Source organism: Tachysurus fulvidraco, chromosome 8 (assembly GCF_022655615.1).
Source record: "Tachysurus fulvidraco isolate hzauxx_2018 chromosome 8, HZAU_PFXX_2.0, whole genome shotgun sequence".
NCBI classification, from domain to species: domain Eukaryota; kingdom Metazoa; phylum Chordata; class Actinopteri; order Siluriformes; family Bagridae; genus Tachysurus; species Tachysurus fulvidraco.
The window spans coordinates 21865813-21883692 of record NC_062525.1 but is presented as its reverse complement, the minus strand read 5'-3'; the positions used below and the strand labels follow the sequence as shown (position 1 = coordinate 21883692).

Sequence of the window (17880 nt, the reverse complement as noted above, 5' to 3'; positions counted from 1 at the left end):
CACAAGATCAAATCAGTTAGATATTCCTATCCATATAAGGACATTTGTTTTAAGATAAAAACATACCCACACATACACACACACACGCACACACACTCACATACACACACTCACATACACACACTCACATTATGTGTGCGGATCCTTTTTCACTGACGTGACACCGCACTACACCCATGCATTCATCATAATAATTATCCCAAATTGCAAACCTGAGTGAAAAGGAGGAAAAAAACAGAAAGAAGGAAAGAAAGAAAGAAAGAAAGAAAGAGACTCTTTCATCCTGTGTGTTCATTAAGGATAACAGGAACTGTATTAAAAATCTAACATCAAAGGTAAAATGAATATCATAGGTATATTTTAAACACTGCACGCTGTAGCATATGAAGGCCATCATACAGCTCTAGACTTGCACTCTTTCTCTTTGATCCAGGAGAAAAATAAAGGAAAAATCTTTACTGACATTTAAACCAAAATGTCAGCAATTGCAAAGGTTCGTTCTGAACACCCTGCAAGCATGCCTGTAGTTCTGAACAAACAAAGCACATAAAACAATGTAAGAATTTTTTTAATGCCATTGTGTTTCATAGAAATGGATTTTTCAGGTTCAGCTCCATGCTTGTCATGTTGTGTGTGTTCTGTCTAGCCTTTTGTTTAGTTGTAGTCCAGGTGATTTTTAGTCATTTCCTGTGCTGTATTATTACTTACCACCTTTCATAAATGCTTTTATAATGGGAATTTTAAAGCAGAGAATTAAGGAAACAAGAGAAAAGGACATCAAACTGATCATGCCTAGCTAAGCAACAGTACCACTTATTTACTTAATAAAAAAAACTGTTATTTATTCATTATTAATTAATTAACAACATTAATTACACATGTACCGACTAAGTATATACAGTACAGAAGAAAATCCTAAAATGTTATTAATAATAAAATAGAGTTCTCAGTTTATGAGATAAAGGATATTTTGTATAAACAGAAATGTACTGAATAAAAATATAAAGGTCAGGTGTGGTCAGAAAGCACCTGCTGATGAGAATGGGAAAGATGCTTTGTTTTTTTGCTGAATTGCTGTTAGTTTCACTAGGGGAAGGTGATAGGGGATCTGAGTTCCCATGTCCTACATGTTGTTTTTTTGTGTTGTTGTGGAGAGTGATACACAATCAGCTACAGACCCAAAATCACAGATTCAAGCTGAAAAACTCAGAAATGGTATTTCTACCTGGTTCTGATCAACTAAGAGCAATATTCTGAACTGTTCTAACAGTAAATAACTGAATCTGCACTGATTCATTATCTGCCATGAAATGTCATTTTATTTAAGTTATATGTTCAGCATAACATGAATGTATCTTGTTGCACTACTCCAAATAAACTGATAAAAAATGCTCAATCAAATCTCTCATTTGTGTCAAAACATTGATCTACAAGCCACGATGTCATGAAATAAAGCATAAGAGCGATCGAAGGAACCCCTGAGAGACCGTGAAAACAATGCGTCCACGAATATTAGCAACTAAAACACAAATTGGTAGAAAACAACATGAAACTAGATTTGTAAAGTTTGTCACAACAAACTTTGATGTTGGCTTTGACAAGGCAAGTTTTTGCAAAGGCCGGTGCTTTTTGAAGGCAAGTTGACATAAAACTTGTGAAATCTAATGGAGCGCTAGGGTGCCAAAACATTTGGAGGCAAGTGGAGATGAGCATGTGACGTCATCCGAAAACCTGTGACGCAATTCCCCTTATTGTGCTGAGTGTTTTGATATGTCACATGTCCATGTTGTAAAACGTTTTTTGATTTTGCACATTTTGGGGCACAACCGGAAAGCCAGTCTGTACACCAATTTAAAACTTTCAGTGTCACCCTAAAGGAGCTGGCCGAGTTTGGTGTAGATAGTTCGAAAACTTGCCGAGTTATAAACCTCCAAAGTTTATAATGGGAGTCTATGGGGAAAAAGGCCAATTTGAGACCTAGTACTGGAAGTACTGGATCTCGGATCGCTTAGAAAAGTAATAGCAACAAACTTCAGAACAGGGCCTACAACATATCCGAATTTGGTGCATGTGGCTCGAAAGCCCTAGGAGGAGTTACTCTTGATCATTTTTTGTCTAAGCTTAAATAGGAAAACAGAATACCAAAGCCAACATAACTATGCTTGGTATATGGTTATTGTATAACAGACTAAATTGATATATATGTATATTCTGTTCGGTGATCCAACTTATCTTTTTTATTAGTTCAATCTTCGGAATCATCAAAGGCATGGCTGCAATAGTAGAAAACTGTAGTTACTACAATATCATGTGATTAACAGACCATTTAGCAGACTGTCGATTTAAAAAAAACCCCACACAAATACAATTATTAATAATTAATATGGGGGCACGGTGGCTTAGTGGTTAGCACGTTTGCCTCACACCTCCAGGGTTGGGGGTTCGATTCCTGCCTCCGCCTTGTGTGTGTGGAGTTTGCATGTTCTCCCCGTGCCTCGGGGGTTTCCTCTGGGTACTCCGGTTTCCTCCCCCGGTCCAAAGACATGCATGGTAGGTTGATTGGCATCTCTGGAAAATTGTCCGTAGTGTGTGAGTGTGTGAGTGAATGAGAGTGTGTGTGTGCCCTGTGATGGGTTGGCACGCCGTCCAGGGTGTATCCTGCCTTGATGCCCGATGACGCCTGAGATAGGCACAGGCTCCCCGTGATCCGAGAAGTTCGGATAAGCGGTAGAAAATGAATGAATGAATGAATAATTAATATGTAAAAAGATATAGGTAATGGACCAAATACTCTTTTGTGCATTAATTCATTTATTTGTGCATAAAAAACAGAAACAACCCTGTTAAAAACCCTGTTTTTTCAGATCATGTCTGATCCAGCTTTAAAGCGATAAAGCAACTAGCATTGTTTTCAAGTGACAAACACATAGAAATGTTATAGGCAGCATAAGTAAGTACACCCCGGGGCATGTGACATGTACAGTATACAGATCAAACTAATTATTGTTCAATGGTAATTATCTTACCCTGGTTATCAGTGAGGTGATTCATTCCAAAATATTAGCTGTACTGTGGAAGACTGTGAAAGCCATCGTCTGCAAGTGGAAAAAATGGGGCACCACAAGTGACATTACCATAAATATCTTATCAGCGAGGCTGCCGAGAGACATACAGCACCATTAAAGAAGCTGCAGAAGTTACATTTTATACAACTGAGCTTTCAGAGCCTCACCCAGGGGCCCAAGCAGTGACAGTTTGGTGTACCTGGGATTTAAACTCACAACCTTCTGACTTGTAGTCCAACACCTTAGCCACTAGGCTACACACATCCCACAAGCAAAATCTTGCAAAATGATCTTTATTTTATTTTATTCTTTTACATTATAAGACAATTTGCTTGTCACAATTTGACCAAAAGCATGTGGACACCACTCCAACAAGAATACGAGACCAAAAGTGAAGCGGAATCATTCCCCCCCTGAGGTTCTACCAGCTATAAAATTTAACGGTTCACTAAAATGTTAATAATTATTATTGTTTGATCTACAGATTTAGGTCAAATCCGGCTCTCATGGAGGTACACTGAACTCACTGTCACACCTGTGCGACCACTTTGGGACAACTTGTTCTGAGTGACATGGCACAGTGTCATAGTGGAAGTAAAAATTAGAGGATGTGGCCATGGGGAGATGCAGCTGGTCAGCAGCGAGTAACTGTTGTGTTTTCCATTAGATAATAAGAATATAAAAATCAGACCAAATGTAATAAGTAATAAATGCAGACAACCAGGTCTTTCAAAAGGGTTCACAAGCGTATTATTTGATCCTTTATTATTTCATTATCACTTTATATTTATTAACCAACAAACACTAGATTAGATAAATTAGATAAATGCATACCAACAGAAAATACGTATAATTACACTATAGGGTTTGCATGCAATAATATGCAAACAATATAATGACATACGATATGCAAAATAATAAAAAATAATATTAAGATTTTCTCAGGACAATCTTCTAAGCTTTGCCGTTCTTACAAACTGCTGCCACTTTTCCTGCAGCAGCTCTCTAAACCTGTCTGTCATTAGAACATAAAAGACCGGGTTTATGACGCTGTGAGCAAACGCAATTGGCCGTGTTATTATGTATGCTGCCTCAATGTAGTCTTGTGTGCATTGCAGCAGACCCAATCCAGGAAGCCGTGATGCAAGGCGAACGATCCTCATCAAGTGAAACGGCATGTAGAGCACGAACAACATTACCGTTGCAGCTTTCACAATGCTCATTGGCTTACGGAAAGATGTCCCGAGCACTTCCTCTCTCTTTTTGAGCAGAGAAACCATCCTACTTGAAAACAGATGCAAGGTCAGCAGCGGTAGCACATATGCTACGGTGGTGAGCAACAAGTTGTAGGTCAGGACCTGGGCGGGATGGGACATGCTGGCAAAATCTTTACAGTTGGTCCAGTTGGATTCTTTTAGGTCATTGATAATAAAGACGAAGAAAGGAGTAAGTTCAAGTGTCACCCAAATCCAGTTAAGGAAACTGATAAACAAGGAGGCCTTCCAAGTCAACAGGAAGTGGTTTCTTTGTGGGTACCAGACCAGTAATGATCGGTCCACACCCACCCACGCCATAAATATGATACTGGTGTACAAGTTAACATGGAGAATGTAGCGAACAACCACACAGCCAACAGGTCTGAGCTGTTGGTCGTTTGAATAGTTGTAGCTCAGCAGTGGTAAAGTGCCTAGGCAAACGAAGTCTGAAATTGCCAGATTAAACATGTACACATTTGTAGATTTCCAAGAAGGCAGGCAGAACACATAGCCTAGGATCACAAATAGGTTACCCAGGAAGCCAGCGGCAAACTCCACAGCATACACGGGGGAGACGTAGTATTTCAACAGTAGTTTGGGGATTTCTGAACAGTTGGACTCCTGCAGTTAAAAAACACATGTTTATTATATAGTCATATAATATAGTTATATAATCAGTGTGTTTTGGTTTTTTTACATACAGGAAATCATATGAAAGCAATGTGATGTAAATAAATATACATGTATGAACAACACCCACGTGTGACGGTATCATAATAAAATTTATTTGAAGCTTTCCTTAGGCTTTAAGGTATAATTTAGCATAACAGGCAAAATGGATAAAAATGCTTTACAAACAGTACCCTCAAGAGCATCTCCACCTGTAGCATCATACTCACGTTTGGTGCTCTGCTCATTCAGGACCACTAGGTTCTTGATTAAACATTTATACCTGCTCAAACTCTGATAGAAGCAGCTTACACATCAGTGGAAGACATTTATACCACCAGGGCCACCAGGAAAGCCCTCAAAATCATCAACCCAACCTGTTTACAATCCTACCATTAAGTAGATGCTAGAGGAGTGTACATAGAACAAGACGGCCAATGGGCTTTTCAATGACTCTCACACACCAGCACATAGAGATATTGCCACAGAGATGACTCTACTTGCTCAGTTCCTTTGTTTTTATTATTGCATTACAGCCAAACTAACTCACTCTAGTGGGTTAGTATTTATCACATCATATTATCATACCACCTTCCAATGAAATTTCCAACCAGTTTATAACATTCTGTATGGTATTGATGGTATTGGCAGAAATGCTTATGATGTGATTATATTTATAATGCCATAAAATTTTATTTATAACATACTTTATAGTAGCAATTACTATTAGCTAAATATTTGCCGTGTCCTGAGGGAACCACTGAGCGGACAGAGACGGATGGAGAATGGGTTAAGTCATGTAACTACTCATTGCAGGTGACTTGAGATCATGAATTTGAATTGATTTTTCGTTTCAATTCAATTTTATTTGTATAGCATTTTTAACAATGGACATTGTCTCAATGCAGCTGTACAGAAATATAGAAAGTCAGAATAAAAATTGCAAAGATTAAATTTAAATTTATATTTATCCCTGATGAGCAAACCTGAGGAAACATTGATAAGAAAACATTCCCCTATCCAATATAAGGAGAAACCTTGAGAGGAAACAGACTCAGAAGGAAACCCATCCTCATTTGGGTGACACCGGGGAGTTAGATTATAAATAATGTACTTTATCACTAATTCCGTCCTTCCAAAGCGAAAGTACGTTCAGTGATGGAGACCTAAGCGCAAAACCCGATTGCAAAAGTAGTCCAAAGCCACCACCATTTTCTCCAAGTGGTACTATGGTATATCACTGACACTGTTTCTTCAGACCACAGGAGAACTTCCAGAACCTTCCTAGATTTACTTCAACATTTATGTGCTATCCCTTGAAACAGAGCTCATGACACTTGTAAGTTACCTAATAATGTTACACATTACCTACACACATTGCCCAAAGGAGATCAGAAAAAACGTAAATGCGCTCACCATTCCCGGTTATACACTCAGCGTGCTTTAAGCAGAAGGCCAATGATAGAAAGAAAGTTGTGATGATTAATGCAGGTATGTTTGCTTGTGGTCAGAGTTCATTCTAGTCTTTTAATGCACACCATGTTTATCTAGGCAAATCATTTTCCTTATTGGAAATATACGATGCAATGATGCAATGATGTTATCTCTGTTTTTGTTTTCCCCTGGTTTTATTCCTCTTCATGTATAGAGTGTGTTGATTAGGAGAGCTTTCATAATAATAATTTAAAAAAAAGTACATCCAACTGCCCCTTTACTGTCTGATCTCCTTTTTGGACTATTTCTTTCTTGCTCACCGTGAACAGATATAAGGTTACGTTAGAGATGACGTTTTTGATTGTTGTACCATAATTACATACCAAGGTACAAAACAAGAGTTGATACAGCAAGTGGACAGAAATGGTTCTAGAACATATATATTATATTATATTATATTATATTATATTATATTATATTATATTATATTATATTATATTATATTATATTATATTATATTATATTATATTTACCAGCTGCTCTTATATCCAGACTAACATACATTTTCATCTCATTTTATACAACTGAGCAATTGTGGTTGGTTAACCTGGGATTTGAGCTCACAACCTTCTGATTGCCAGAACAACACCTTAACCACTAGGCTTCCACATCTTCAACAGTATAATTAATACAAATACATTTTGTCAGATGCTTTTTATGAAAGCCTTTCAGGAAGGTTCACAATCTTTATTTATGAAACACTTTTTGGTATTTTTCCAATTGTTACAGCAGCAAAAAAAAAAAAAAAAAAACCCTTTATCTATAACATAGTATAACAAGACCACACAACTCCAACAGCACACATTTCCACCTTATAATCAAAACACATTCAAATATTAGAAACATTATTCAAAGGTATATAGTAGTATTCCAGTTTTGTGACTGGTGATATAGATAAATACAGTAGATAAAAACACAGGTCCAAGATAATGTTGTTTAAAATCCTAATGTTTTCAAGTTAGGGTTCGGATTATGAAGCTAATAAAAACTCCAGTGGGGATTACCATTAATATATTTTTTTTAAAAAGTCACTCTATTTGATAAGCACTGAATTAACTTTAATAGTGTTAAGCCTAATATCAATGTTAAGCTCTGTGTCAAAAATCCAGATTATTCAACACATCTAGAATAGTAAGTGTAATATTTAAATATTTGGACTATGATCTTTAAAATGATTAGAGTTGATTCTTATCAAACTGCCTCAAGTTTGGAAATTAAGGTACACGCTGAAGTAAAAACTGTTATTATATTCTGTTTTGCACCTTTTGCTAGGTGATAAAGCTTGCATTTTTGGTCCAAGTACTATAACAATCTACCAGACAATGTATAAAAATTAAAATACAATGGCAATGAAATCAGGCATACTTTAACACAATTTACTTTTTAGTATAAAGATAATTGTTGAATTAGGCTAAATAATATGATGATTTTGTAGTGTTTTTTTCATCTTGGAATTTACTACTAGCTAGCTAGTAAGTCCAGCAAAGAGTTACAACCCTGATGAGAGGCCATTAGAAGGCCATTTACATTTATTGCATTTTCATTGTCATTTGATTAATTCCATTAGTTTACAACAGGACTCAGATAAGGGTCGACCCACCTCAAAATCTCCCTACTACTCAACAGAAAATCATAACACTTCCATGCTACTCCCGAGCTCCCAATGTTCTGAGTTCCTAGTCTGATCGCCTCTTCTTCTGGACCTACTTCATCAATCCTGACACCCTACCCTTGGTTGGAGTCTCGTTGCCTAATGTGCACTCTGCTGGGGATTGATCTGCATGGACAGACAGTAACCCAAATGAGGATGAGGTTCCCTTCAGAGTCTGATTTCTCTCAAGGTTTCTTCCTCATATCATCTCAGGGAGTTTTTTCTCAACATCGTCGCCTCCAGCTTTCTCATTATGGACAGATGTTAGATATATAGTAACATAATTTAAAATTTAATTTAGAACTAACTTAAGTTCTTTTTTATTTTTTAAATACTTCTGTAAAGCTGCTTTGAGACAAGGTGAATTGTTAAAAGCTCTATAGACACATAAATTGAAATAAATTTAATTCCTAAACTGGTTTTTATGTTGAGGGCCAATATGGTACAAAGGCTAGGATTCCTGTTTAGACACCTGATATAGTATATGTTCCAAATTTTACATGTAACTTTTTCATGGATTTTTGTTTTCCTGATACATCCATGCATGTTATTTTTTATTTTTTTATTTAGATAATTTCATTATGCACAATTTTATTTAGTGTCACGTGCAATTATTTTGCACATGATTCATTTACACTTTGTTTAATTTCTTTTCAATCTAGCGCTCACCATGTCGTGTAATCGTTCTACCACTAGATGGCAGTATCCTATCACTTTTCATTACAGATTCATCAGCAATTAGAATCAATGAACATATGAGAATGCAATATGCTAGTCTTTGTTTTTATGTTCGTAAATTCGTAAATTGCAGTTTGTCCATTAAACACGCAAAAAATCTATCTATCTATCTATCTATCTATCTATCTATCTATCTATCTATCTATCTATCTATCTATCTATCTATCTATCTATCTATCTCCACAGATATGAATAACTGCAATCATTAAATACAATAGAAAGCTTAAGGTTTCTTTTCTCTCTCTCTCTCTCTCTCTCTCTCTCTCTCTCTCTCTCTCTCTCTCTCTCTCTCTCCCTCTCTCTCTGTCTCTCTCTCTCTCTCTCTCTCTCTCTCTATATATATATATATATATATATATATATATATATATATATAGATAGATAGATAGATAGATAGATAGATAGATAGATAGATAGATAGATAGATAGATAGATAGATAGATAGATAGATAGATAAGAGGATCCTTTTCTAGATTTCGTGAACTGAATGTAAACGAATAGTCCATGTGCTCACAGTCAAGGTTCTCCAGCTGGACCCTTAAGAATTCTACCTCAATCAGCATCAGCAATCTACCTCAAGTAAATGCAAGCTGTAACATGTGACCACTAGGGGGCAGTGAAACCGGATTATAGCGAAAATAGTGTGTAATGAAGAGTTTTAGTGATTTTTAAGTGGACTTAAAATCTATAAATAACTTAAATACCTATAACCATTCACAAACACTCAAGAACCCAGGCTAAACACACACACACACACACACACACACACACACACACACACACACACACACACACACACACACACACACACACACTTGCTGTACTGCTTGTGTTGTCCTGTCTCTGCTTCCTGAATAATGACTCTAGGAGAAACAACATGCTGATTTCATAAACTGCTACCAAAGTTAACCTATTCATGCAGCATTCCAAAAGCCATGGACATTGACACTTGGAGCTCAGAATGATGAAAATTTTGACCGCTGTGCAGTCAAAATACAAACTTAGGAAAAACATGGATGCCTTCATGTCTCTCTCTCTCTCTCTCTCTCTCTCTCTCTCTCTCTCTCTCTCTCTCTCTCTCTCTCTCTCTCTCTCTCTCTCTCTCTCTCTCTCTCTGTTGAGCTATATATGCCACTTCCCAGTGTCTCTTCTTACAGAGTTGCATCGTCAACCCAGAGGTTGTACCTCAGTTGCATTCTCGTCAACCTGCCAGGGATTGATCTGCATGGTCAGCCAGTGACTCGTGGGATTGTTGTAGATGTTTATCAGAAATCATTTGAAGACGTTGACAGGAAGAAATTAGTGCTAGGTCTGTGCTGAACTCAGAGTTTTCAATGACCCATTAGTTAGTCAGGAGCTCTCATTTGCACTATGTTTTACTGTTGTAGAAAGGACCTTATTTACATTTACATTATTTACTGTTCAGTGTCCCCTAAATGAGGATGGTTCCCTTCTGAGCCTGGTTCCTCTCAAGGTTTCTTTCTCAGGGAGTTTTTCCTTGTCACCATCACCTTTGGCTTGTTCATTAGGGATATAGTATTTCACATTTTAAATTAATATCTTTAAATTAATTTTAATTGTATGTATTCATTTATTTATTTTCTATTTTTCTTATTATTATTGTATATATTTTTTTCTCTTCTCTTTCCATATTTCTGTAAAGCTGCTTTGAGACAATGGGAATTGTTAATGACACCATACAAATAAATTAAATTCAAATTTAAATTCATGTTGGCCTTTTGTTAGCAATATGCTAGCTGGGTAACTGTCATGAATATGATGTGCATTTCCCCCTCAAACACCAATCTATATAGTCCATATTATAAAGTGTAACCATGTATGTATATCACTATTTTTTTTTTTTTTTGGATTATTTACAGCTTAACTACTTTAAAGATGAGAAATGCTACCTTGTTTACTTCAGCCATGTTGATTTATAGTCACATCCTGAACTTGGAGGAAATTGTGGTTAAAGAGAACCCGGATATAGGAGTAGGAATTTTTCTTACTTAAAGAGTCATTGTGTTTGGCTTCTCCTGGTCAGAGGTTGGTCCTAAGCATGGAAGTTACATGCAGCAAATACCGTCTGCTCTTAACACTTAGTCCTAAAAGAGAGTGCCATGAGACACCAGTTATAGTTTATTGATATAAACTGGGTAATGCTCCTGGAAGTACTGGCCTGTTCAGTTAAACTTGACCCACCATGCATGGATGAGATGTGTATGTTAACTCATTTCAAGTTCCTCTGCGAACTGTTTACCCATAAACCTATTTTCTGCCAACACCTCCGAGCCTTTTCCCTTTCTCTCTACAGCAGCTCAGCAGTAGCCTGTGCTGGGCCTCAGGGGCTGGAACACAGCCATAGCACTGCTGTAAAGCTGTCTTGAATGCGTTCACCTGCCCAGATTCTCTCTCTAAAGCTAGGTATAGTTGCATCTCACCACTGCAGCGAGTTGGTGCCGTGGTGGTGACATCAGCCTTTGTCCACCTGATACAGGCCTCTTGGTTGTGGCTCACCATTGAACTCAGAGTACTTGGCGATATGTTTGTTTACCACACAGTGACGGTTCTGTGCTACTCTTTGAACCTGGGCCATCACCAATTGCTGCCATGTTGTGGGAGGCTTTCCTTCACCGGCCATCCACTTCTCTGGCCAGCTGCCATTGTGACTGACTAGCCCTATTGCAAAGAAATGGGCAGGTGTATCACTATGTGCCTCACTAGTGCCCTCTTTGTGTTCACTTTTTCTTTTAGTCTCACTGATCACAGTATACAGTAGATGTCTCACTTGAGGCTTTTCACTTTCGCTAGCTGGCTTGACCAAACAAGGGAGAACAAGTGGATGGTAGACAAAAACAAACACCAAATGATGTGGAGGTGTAACATATGCCAATATGGATAACCTGAAAAAAGGTCTTTTTAAACAGTTGAAAGACATTCTAACAGTGGAAATCCACACAGGTGCACATGCTTGGCAAAGGTACATACACAGTGTTTATCTGCAAAATTATAAACCCACATCACCAATTTTTAAATCAGCATGACCTTTTCTAATGATCAATGTGTGATTGAATTCCAAATCTCTGTTTTTTATTAGTCACCACAGTGATGCCTTCAGTTATCAAGGCAGTAATATAGTTTCAACCCAGAGGACAACAGAATAAATTACGTATACGTAAACAGCTTATTTTGGTTGTAATTTGTAATTAGCAGACAATGAGTCATAGATGACACGTTGTCATGTTGTTTTTTCTGAAAAACTGTTTTTCATTTTGCTGACCTTGTTTGTGTAGAGTAACTTGTAGTGTAACAGAAAACTGGCTAACTATAGATGACTTGGCCTAGAAGATATTTTATAGGGAAGAATACAATTATTATCTTTAATAATATCTTTAGGAATCACAAGTGGTGTAAGCAGGGAGAAGAAACAAAGGTAAACAGGTAATCAGATCTAAAGGAGGCAGAAATAAAGTAGATCATGTTGATTCAGAAGTTACAATTGTATATATATTATCTAAAAGAATGATAGTCAAGTTATATATTCACTCTAATGACAGTAAGTACCATTTTCTCATTCTGCATTATGACTGCAGCAGTGGTATAAACCCTTCCAGAGGCTTAACAACATACAATTACTGCAGGACAACACAAAAACACAGCACAACTGTAATATCTGATTGAGCCCATTTTCACATGCCCCGAATTGAAAAAAAAAACAACAATTCAATTACTTAAATGTCTTTAAACTTCCTGTGGCAGATCATTCTTAATAAAGAGAATGCACAAATATACCTGTACAGAAATATTTAAATGTAGATATATTTTTTAATTGGTACATTTTTTTTTTCATTTTAATTTAATTGTTTTGTAAATATTTGCTATTAATTAAAAAAAAGGAGGAGCGTTTTTAAAGTGTGTACAGGACGCTCAGTGTGAACAGACAGACAGACAGACAGACAGACAGACAGACAGACAGACAGACAGACAGACAGACATAAATAGATAGATAGATAGATAGATAGATAGATAGATAGATAGATAGATAGATAGATAGATAGATAGATAGATAGATAGATAGATAAACATCACCTATGTTTCACCTATTATTAAATGAGTAATATGTACGCACATGCGACAAATGTGTGAAAATGGATTTAACTATGTTGTGCATTCACGCAAGTGAACACACGTGTCATCACATGTCGCAGTACAGTATGTGATCACATCTGAGAAATTAAACCACGTGACCGTGACCACATTTATGTGCATAAATAAATACTCAAACAAACAAGCAAGCAAGTAAATAAATAAATAAATAAATAAAGAGGAAGAAGAAGAAGAAGAAGAAGAAGAAGGAGAATCATGTTAAAAAGAACTTTACCTAGATGACGTGTGTGATTTGCACGTGTCAGATTTACGTATGAATCATTTGATTACGCACATGTGAATGTCATATGTAGATGATAATAATAATAATAATAATAATAATAATAATAATAATAATAATAATAATAATAATAATAATAATAATAATAATAATACAGAACGTTTGAACCCTTGGTACACATTGACGTAACGGTTTTTAATCATACATGTTGTTGACAGACTGTTAACGATGTGATCTGAACTCAGAATTGGGATGGGGCATTGGTTATTGTAAGGGTAGAAACTGGCACCCTGTGACACCCCATGGCGTGACCATGCCCTTTGCCTTAATTGTGCTACGTACATTGGTGTATATTGTTGTAGGTAATTAGATTATTATACGTTTCATACGTTTTTGACTCTCTCTTTTTGTCTCTAAATATGTGCACGTGCGAGGAGGTGCAAGTGTGCCCGTTTTGTCTATGCCGCGCGCGCTCGCGGATGTGTCTATGTGTCTATGTGTCTATGTGTCTATGTGTGTGCGTGCGTGGTGCGCGACAGATGGCCGGCCTCTCCTCCCTCGGGGAAAGGCGGGATCTCGGCGAACGCGCGCGCGTGTCAATCACCGGCTCCTCGTGTGATGGCTCCTGCCAGTGACGTGCCCACCATATGGCCCTGGCATCCGAGCTGGTATGTAACCTCTCGCGTGCGTGGAGCCATGCCACACCGTCTCCGCGCGCTGCCCGGGAAGGACTAGCACACGCGCGCACAAACACACATACATTTACACACATATACATACATGAACGATTGTACTCTTGAACGAAGCGTCCTAGCGGGGTGCCGGTCCCTCATGATGATGATGATGATGATGATGGTGGTGATGATGGTGTTGATGATGTAGACGGAAAAGGCGCCTTCGCTCGACGAAGTGCACTAGAAAGGAGGTGAGGTTTCATGCTATGAAAGGATGTGCTATCCAAACTACACAGTTGATAAAACATAAATCGGACTGTTTAGACCGAATATCGTAATATGTTTTGCGCTCGCGACGTTATACCGAAATGTGTCCGTTATGCTCGCAAGATTATATCCGCATGTCACCGATTTCAATCAAAGCCTAATCAATAATGCCGATCGATATACGGATTTGCTGCTTGTTCTGTGATTTGACTGACCGGGGTGCACGTGCGTGTCGTTACATTTCGATAATGTCCGTTTGACTTTTCAGTGACGTCTCATTGTCTGCAAAACAAGGTGCGTGTGGAGCAATGTAATGCTTTTGTGTGTGTGTGTGTGTGTGTGTGTGTGTGTGTGTGTGTGTGTGTGTGTGTGTGTGTGTGTGTGTGTGTGTGTGCGCGCGCGCGCGCGTGCATGTGTGAAGATGAAGACGGGGTGAAGATGTTTTAGAGTGCTTTATTATTATTATTATTATTATTATTATTATTATTATTATTATTATTATTATTATTATTATTATTATTCATTTTATTATGCAATCTAAAAAACAGCAATCTAAGAACAGGTTGATTATTTTGTGTTTGTTTTGTTGTGTTTTTCTGTATGGAAAAGTAGACTATTGATGTAATAAGATATAATAATGTCATGGTAAACTAAACGTATCTATTAAATATCTATTAATGTATTAATTGGTGTCAGAAAAATACTATATGTTTAAGCTATAGTATATTTTTTGCCCTACATGCATAAACTGTGCATTTATTATATGGTAATATGTTCATTTATATACCGGTGTTACGGCCTGTACAAGCCCTGTAATTCTGAATATTTATTAGTTTTTGTTGTATGGACTTGAACAGTGCCTTTTTCTTGTCTAAAGTGCCTTTTATTGTTTTGTTTTGAATCTAATTTCACATTAATTTTTAGTTTTCTGACCTGAATAGGACCAATCTTGGATTTGTACCTTTCTTCTCCGTGCTATGGAGATATGAGCTGTGCTGGAATGCTGCCAGGATTGGGGGGGTAAATAAAGGGCGGACAGAGGGAGGGTGGGGGAGCGCGCACTGCTCAAAGTGCCCCTGGAGACCTTCCGATCATCGGGGCCGCGCGAGCAGGGAATTCAGGGAGCGGAGCCGTCTGGCGCTTTCGGACTCAACGTGCATCGCCAAACACTGTCCTTTCCATCTAAGAGCAATCTGGAGGAACCGGAAACCGACATGGAATTTATTAAAGTGACGTCACGCAAAATTATGTATATGCTTGCGTTTAGCCTGCGTTTAGATTTTCCAATACCAAATAATTCTGCACTGTGCTTGTGTGTCTCGTGTTAAAAATACATATCTTGGATTCCAGTATGGAAGATTTCATACATCATACAATACATCATATTGCAGCGCATAATCATTTTCTACCAGAAATTAAATTCTACACAAATTAAGATGCTAAATAATTAGTAGGCCTACTTTTATTTTCATGTTACAGAAAAATGCACTGAAGGGGCTTCGTTAATAAAAAAAAATGTGATGTGGAGTAAGCTATGTTTATATTATAATTCTGATTATTATAATTCAAAATGATTATCATTTACAATGAATTCTGAATAAAAAATATATATAATGACAACTTTGACCTAATTGTAGATAATATAGCCTGATAATGTCCGGTGTCCTGTATTAGCAATTATGATATGTGACATAGAAGCCTAGCAAATGCAGAAATCAGAAGAAGATCAGCTCAAATCTGTTCGACAGTCTGTATCTGCACACACGTGATGCGCGGTCGCGCAACTGCCTCGGGGATTTTTTTAAATTACCATTTAATTAACTCTTGCTTTTTTTTATTTAATTTATTTCCCAGTGCCATGTTGACGCGGTTATTCAGCGACGCGCAAAAGTTCCCAGGTTGGGCAGACGACAGCGGAAGCGACGACTCCAAGACGAAGGATGACGAGCACGAGCGGGGGTCGCGCGAGGACGATGCGGACGACGTGTTGGGTGAGTGCAAGAGCACAAGTCGCGCGCAGTCGGAGATCGCGGCGGATGAGGACGAAGACGAAGATGACGACGACGACGACGATGGTGCCGACGATGACGAGAACGGCGACCGACCGCGAAAGCGCGGCCCCAAGAAACGCCAGATGACGCCGGCGCGCCTCGAGCGCTCCAAGCTGCGACGGCAGAAGGCGAACGCACGTGAGCGCACTCGCATGCACGACCTTAACTCGGCGCTGGACAACTTGCGCAAAGTGGTGCCTTGCTACTCAAAGACGCAGAAACTGTCAAAGATCGAGACGCTGCGCCTTGCCAAAAACTACATCTGGGCGCTCTCGGAGATCTTGCGTAACGGTAAGCGACCAGACGTCGTTTCATACGTGCAGACATTGTGCAAAGGACTCTCGCAACCGACTACGAATCTAGTGGCAGGTTGCTTGCAGCTCAACGCGCGGAACTTTCTCACTGATCTTTCGCATCAGGAAAGCGCGGCGGCGCGCTTCCACGCACCTGACGCGTCCTTCGCCGCCGCTGCGCACGCCTACCCGTACCAGTGCGCGCGCCTTGCGGGCCCTCAGTGCCAGTCCGGCGCGCACGGGTATTGCTATGAGCCCGAATACACGGGTGCCGCCGATTACGACGCACGACGCAGCCCGACGCCCACGTGCGTCAACGGTGGATTCGCTTTGCGATCGCACGAGGCCGTGTCACCGGAAATCGCGGACCGAGGATACCATCACTACTCCATGCACTACGCAGCTGCGCGCAGCCTCGCCTATGGCCCTTCGGGAGCTCGAGGAGGCGGAAGTGGAGGTGGTGGTGGCGGAGGTGGAGGCGGTCATTCGGAGAACGTGCCGCCGTACCACGACGTGCACGCGCACCACCACCACCACGAGCGCGCGCCCGCATATGAGGAACTGAACACCTTTTTTTCATAATTGGAAAAACAAATGTGTCGATCGTCGTCATCATCGTCCAAAATTCGTGTGGGACTTAAAAAAACAGACGCATTTCCTTTCCAACAAACAGGTTTATTTAATGCAGTCAAAATAAAAGGATTGCTTTTCCCTGGACATTAAACGGAACTACAGTGGACTCGTGGTGGAAAATAATGAATAAATGGATTACACACAGTCGAGCGGTTTACCACATTTTTCCCAAATTGTAATAACGGAATGCGTTACCAATGTAACAAAAAAAAGAATGAAAACGAGTGAATCAAAAATAATAACAGTAATAAAAGAAACATAATAAGGACAAACACAATCGAGTACCTATGATATAAAAGTCGGGGATGTTTATTCCAAATAAATCATAAGGATTTTGCAGTGGTTTCTCTTTTTCTGTTTTTTTTTTAACTTTCCCCCCTTTTTTTTTTGTTTTTGTTTTTTTTTGTTGTTTTTGTTTTTTGATTTTGGAAAATCGACCAGATAATGTTCAAAGGTTCTTTTCAGGTTCAGGGGATTTATATCTTTCCTTTTTGATTTGTTTTTGACACTTTAGGAACTAAGATTTTAAGAATTACGATTCAATATTATTCTTAAGCCTCCATGCATGGGATTCTCATTTTATTTTTATGATTAAAGAAATTAAATTCCTTTTTTTCTTTTTCTTTTTTGCTGAACATTGGCAGTGAATCAACAACAACAACAACAACGAGTTCCTAAAACATGGTCACTACTCGGGTTCTA

At 38.5% G+C, this 17880-nt stretch overlaps 2 protein-coding genes across 4 annotated transcripts; one reads left to right on the top strand and one right to left on the bottom strand.

The window, feature by feature from the left end:
* Positions 1 to 4006: 4006 nt before the first annotated feature.
* Positions 4007 to 5214, bottom strand: LOC113650637 (succinate receptor 1-like). Its single transcript, XM_047817841.1, has 2 exons — positions 5185 to 5214; positions 4007 to 4942 (listed from the first exon to the last, which is right to left on the bottom strand). The coding sequence occupies exons 1-2, from the start codon at positions 5212 to 5214 to the stop codon at positions 4007 to 4009; spliced, it is 966 nt and encodes a 321-aa protein (XP_047673797.1).
* An 8685-nt stretch (positions 5215 to 13899) lies between these two features.
* On the top strand, positions 13900 to 17762 carry neurod2 (neuronal differentiation 2). Of its 3 annotated transcripts, none has more exons than XM_027159043.2 (2): positions 13900 to 14185; positions 16056 to 17746. In XM_027159043.2, exon 2 carries the CDS (start codon positions 16060 to 16062, stop codon positions 17125 to 17127), a length of 1068 nt encoding a protein of 355 aa, XP_027014844.2. In that variant the 5' UTR covers positions 13900 to 14185; positions 16056 to 16059; the 3' UTR covers positions 17128 to 17746. The 3 variants fall into 3 exon arrangements, with proteins under 3 accessions (XP_027014844.2, XP_027014845.1, XP_027014843.2); XM_027159044.2 differs by lacking the exon at positions 13900 to 14185 and adding an exon at positions 14192 to 14495 and having other exon boundaries at positions 16056 to 17762; XM_027159042.2 differs by lacking the exon at positions 13900 to 14185 and adding an exon at positions 15243 to 15430 and having other exon boundaries at positions 16056 to 17762.
* Positions 17763 to 17880: the final 118 nt, after the last annotated feature.